We start from the raw sequence: 5531 nt of genomic DNA on the forward strand, positions 1-5531 counted from the left end.
TGATTTACGGGAACCCAGAGCATTTTCCTGAGGCCCCTGCTGTGATAGATGGCTATGGGGTTAAGGCAATTAGAGTGATGAGAGCCCAAATCCCTTTGGAGATAGGGTGTGAACCCAAAGGAGTATACTGGGTACATTTCTCCCAACACTGAATATATTTTGGGAGTGGATATCCTGCAGGGCCTGTGGTTACAGACTACTGCAGGTCAGCTCAGACTTAGGGTACATGTGGAAAAGGCAGTTGTGAGGGGATGTGCTAAGCACCCACCTGTAGCTCTGCCTGTGCCTTGACAGATGACAAATAGTAAGCAGTATACATTGCCTGGATTGCACAAGGAAAGTGGAGGAACTCTACAGGAGTTGAAGAAGGGGGGGCTTCATAAAGTTCCCTCATAGACCTTTTAATTCTCCAGTGTGGCCAGTGAAAATGCTGGGCAGCTCATGGCATATGACCTTGGATTACAGGGAATTGAGTAAAGTCACACTGCCTTTGCATGCTGCTGCCCCTCTATGGCAGCCCTTATGGAAAAACTAAGTCATGAAATAGGGATATATCCTTATGTTGTTTACCTTGATAATGCTTTCTTCTCTATTGACATAGCACAGAAAGTCAGAAATAGTTTTCCTTCATGTGGGAAGGACATCAGTGGGGATTCACTATCCTTCCATGGGGATCCCTCCACAGTCCCACCATTTGTCATGGACTTGTAGCCCAGGACTGGGCCACATGGAAGAGAGCATAAACTGTGCAGCTGTATCACTACATTGATGATGAGATGCTCATGTCTGATTCTCTTGAAGATTTAGAAGGGGCAGTTCCTAGACAGCTGTAACATCTACAGGAGAAAGGATGGGCTGTGAACAGCACCAAGGTTAAGGAACCTGGTTAGTCACTAAAATTCTTAAGGGGGTATATAGTTGGTTAAAACCAAAGTTATCCCAGAAGCAGTCATAGAAAAGTTCCATGCTTTCTCTACCCCTACAACTGTGGCAGTATTACGAGAATTTTGGGGTCCTTTGGGCTACTGGAGAGGGTTTCTCCCACACTTGGTACAAATTCTGGAGCCCTTATACTGGTTGGTACAAAAAGGCTGCAGGTGGGACTGGGATGAAACATGTGGAGATGCTCTTACTGCTTCTAAGTGAGCCATCAAGGCTGTACTGGCCTTGAGTGTAATGGACTCATCAAGGCCCTGTGAGCTAGATGTTCATGTAACCAAATATGGCTGTGGATGGGGCCTTTGGCAGTGGCTTGAATGGAAACACCAACCTATTGGATTCTGTTCACAAGTATGGAAAGGAGCAGAGGCCCAGTACACCTTGATAGAGAAGCAACTGGCTGCTGTGTACCACACTTGGCTAGCTATGGAGCCCATCAACGGAACAACTCTGATGAAAGTAATAACTACCTGTCCCATTGCAGGGTGGGTGCAAGACTGGAACTAAAGGCTGTGGAGTGGTGTGGTACAGACACCTACAATGGCCAAATGGGACACATATTTAGAGCAGTGTAGCACCCTTTCCAGTAGCCCCAGATATGGAGAATTCTGATGCTTATCTGGGCATATAATAGTAGCCATTGGTAGCAAAGAGTCCTCTTCTGGAGGGAAAAGCCCTATACTTGAAGATACTTGGTACCCAAATTGCTCCAGTCTCAGGCAACCCCTGAAGTGGAGGGCTGTGTCTTTCCATCCTAAGACTGAGACAGTATGGATGGAGGATGGAGAGGGGAATAGCAGCCAATGGGGTGATGTGTGGACAGTATGGCTGGTGATCAGCCAGGAACATTCCCCCATAGTTGTCTGCACTGACAGCTGGGTCATCTAACAGGGTTGACCGTGTGGCTACTGCCATGGTACTGTGCCAACTGGATGGTTGGTCACATGCCCCCTTGAGGGCAAGAGTTGTGGCAAGACTTATGAGCCTCTTGTCAGACCAAGACAGTTACTGAATACGATGTGACTGATCATTTGCCTTTGGCATTCCCAGGGAATGATTAAGGAGACACATTGGCCCAGATGTGTTTGTTGGCTAGAAGGAAAGCCTGCCACTGATGTTGTCCAATGGTTACATCAGTGTTTGTTCCATGTGGGGCAAAAGATTATGTGGGATGTATGCTATGACTTGTGTGGACACAGCTACTGGACTGTTGATTGCTCTTCCTGCACATCGTGCAGTTCAGCAAACCACCAAGAGAGGCCTAGAGCATCTCCTTGCAGCCTAAGGTTGGCTGCAGGTCACTGAGAATGATCAAGGCACCCACTTTACTGGACATGCATTTCAAGAATTTGCGCAGTAGTTAGGGATAAAGTGACAGTTTAATGTACCATATAATCGTACAATGGCAGGGTTGATAGGGAGGTACAATGGTTTTTCAAAGTCTGGCCCAAGTTCATACAACAATAGTGTATGGTGCTGGTCAGTTCACTTACGGGCAGTGCTATGTCATTTGAATGAGAAGCCCCAAAGAGGAGCCTTTAGCCCTGTGGACATGCTAACACACATTGCTGCCTCTCCTGTAAAACTGTATGTGCAAACCAAAGAGGAGTGAAGCCAGGATATGGCCAGCAGAGCAACATCCTGCTGCCATCCCTACAGCACTAAACCCTGGAGACTCTACTGAGTGGATGTGGTCCTGGACATTTCAACATTTGGATCCACAATGGGTGGCCTTTCTGGCACCTTGGTGAAAAGGCCTGGAAGCTGGCCTCCTGTGTGTTCCTGGAGTAACAGCAGAGTGACCCCCAAAGATCACATAGTGCACCCAAAACACCCGGGAGGTAAGAGCATCTTACAGGGAAGTTTTGTTTTATCATTATGCCCAGTGCATACACCTCCCAGAGCCCTGTACAGTGACCCATCTGTAACCCTCACAGGGAGGGGGTGTAAGTCTGGTGTACTAGACCAGGACAAGATCCCTTTCCTGCCACTGTCCTATCACAGGACCACTCTCTTGCATGCATCCTCCTGATGGACAAGATTTTCCCAGGCTGGTGTCATTTAAACATGTATCCTATAGCCCTTAAGGTTATTTTCTTCTATAGTCCCTGTGTCCTTGACCCACTTCCTGGCTGCAGCTGCCCTGTGATGATTATTCTGAACTCCCTCCCTGTTCATGTACTGGCTCCTGTGGGATGGGCAAGCCAGGGACTTAATCTGTATAGAACTTTGAACCTAGCTGAATCCTTGAGGATTATCATGATTTCATTGTCGCTGTTATTGTATGTTATTAGTCTGGTTGCAGTGCTCTAGTTTTCTTGCACACTGGCCGTTACCGATGATGGGGAGCAAGTAGATTGTGAGGTGAGATTTCTGGAAGGGTGGACTGTGTGTAACATTGCAATATATCCAGAATGTCTGGCTCCGTCTTAGTGCATTTCCATATCAATAGGTGTTTCCAGGGTGTGGAGAGAAGTGGTCCATCTTCAGTTCACTAGGTGATTACAACGGGTGTGGAGAGTGAGCACATACCTGGACTGGAGTGGTTAGGTGAGGACTGGCACCCGGGTCACGAGAGACACGGGGGAGCAGAAGTTATAAGCAATAAACAGGTTTATCCCATTTTATTTCTCCCTTTGAGTGGTGTTGGCTTCAAAGGTTATTTGCCTCAGGCAGGCAACATATTTCCCCCTGGAGGTACAGTAAATGTTTTTCTTATGGATACTGGAAAAAATTTTAAGAATTTATCAGTATGATCATGGAGAACAGAAGGGCTCTTACAAATTTAACCTGGATTGATGCCACTTATGCTTTTCTTATCAGAAAGCAAGTTTTATAATGCATAAAAAGAGGTTTTTTTAAAAGCATATTTTCATCACTTATTTCAATGTATAATAATCACAGAATTTCTATTCTTTAAAATATTCTTCATCACATTTTTAAATACCTCTTTCAATTCTCATGGAAACTCATGTTTCACTTGAGAACTTGATGCACTGAACAGGTACTCCTTGATAATGTGAGATAAAAGCTGCTGTGTTTCCACCAGAGCAGTGAGCATTTCCCTTTTTCTGGTGCTCAGTGGAGGAAAAAGGTGGCACATGTGAGAATTGTAATGCTACCACATTTGACTTGAGTCAGCAATGAATTCTGTTGTCTCTTTTCTGATCTTAGGAGCAGCAAGGCTATGTTTAGGAGAGGAAATATTACAGAGATCACCTACTTCATCCTCTTGGGGTTTTCAGATTTTCCCAGAATCAAAGCAGTGCTCTTTGTTGTGTTCCTGGTGATCTACGTTACAACTCTGACTTGGAACCTGAGCCTCATCATCTTAATAAGGATGGATTCCCACCTCCACACACCCATGTACTTCTTCCTCAGCAACCTGTCCTTCCTAGACATCTGCTATGTGACCTCCACAGCCCCCAAGATGCTCTCTGACTTCTTCCTGGGACAACATACTATCACTGTTGTGGGCTGTGCTGTTCAGTACTTCTTCTCTGCAACCATGGGACTGACTGAGGCTTGTCTCATGACAGCCATGGCCTATGACCGCTATGCTGCCATTTGTAATCCACTTCTCTACTCATCAATCATGTCACCCACCCTCTGTGTTGGGATGGTGCTGGGATCCTATTTGGCTGCACTCTCTGCTTCTTCATCCCAGCTGTATGTCATTCTTCAACTCCACTTCTGTGGGCCTAATGTCATCCAGCACTTCTTCTGTGACATGCCCCAACTGTTAGTCCTGTCCTGCTCTGACACTTTCTCTGCCAAGCTCCTACTTGCTATCTTAACAATGATCTTTGGGATAATAAATGCCCTTGTTGTCTTGACATCCTATGTCTATATTGTCATCTCCATCATGAAGATCACTACAGCTAAAGGCAGGTCCAAGGCTTTCAACACCTGTGCTTCTCACCTGACAGCAGTTTCCTTCTTCTATATCTCAAGTTGCTTTGTGTATTTGATGTCCAGCTCTGGTGGGTCTTCCACTTTTGACAGATTCACATCAGTCTTCTACACAGTGGTGATTCCCATGTTGAATCCCTTGATTTACAGTCTGAGGAACAAGGAAATCAAAGATGCCTTGAAGAGGTTGCAGAAGAAGGGAGGCTATTACTGAGTTCACTGATTCTGAGATTTTTTAACATATTATTCCTTCAGAATCATCTTAACCCGCAATACTGAACATATTAATCAACCATTACAAATTTCACACTGCCTTCAGACACAGAAGGTTTTATTTGACGTAAGTTATACACCAAAATGTACCAATACATGGTACAGATCCACATACACATAAGATTTTTAAGTCTTGGAGCTTCATTACTTTCAGTCTATACGAGGAATGGTCTCATCTTTTATTAATCTGTCCACGTGTATTTGTGAAGCATCAAGGTTTAAAAACTTTTGGCCGCTTCTTGATTCTGAAACTGAACCCTGAGAAAAACCTGGCACAGGCTCCAGGAGTGTAAAATCCCTGTCTGATAATTATTCTAATGGAACTACATGATGGTGATTGATATTTTTTTCTGTGTCTGTTCATATTTGGAGTAAACAGAGATAGGGTTTGGGCATTAGGACAGAAA

At 44.9% G+C, this 5531-nt stretch overlaps 1 protein-coding gene across 1 annotated transcript; it reads left to right on the forward strand.

Moving 5' to 3' along the window:
- Window positions 1-4126: 4126 nt before the first annotated feature.
- LOC140847638 (olfactory receptor 5AN1-like) lies at window positions 4127-5065 on the forward strand. Its single transcript, XM_073228355.1, has one exon. The coding sequence runs from the start codon at window positions 4127-4129 to the stop codon at window positions 5063-5065; it is 939 nt and encodes a 312-aa protein (XP_073084456.1).
- The last annotated feature ends 466 nt before the right edge of the window (window positions 5066-5531 follow it).

The sequence above is a fragment of the Manis javanica genome, unplaced genomic scaffold (assembly GCF_040802235.1).
Source record: "Manis javanica isolate MJ-LG unplaced genomic scaffold, MJ_LKY HiC_scaffold_25, whole genome shotgun sequence".
Lineage (NCBI taxonomy): Eukaryota > Metazoa > Chordata > Mammalia > Pholidota > Manidae > Manis > Manis javanica.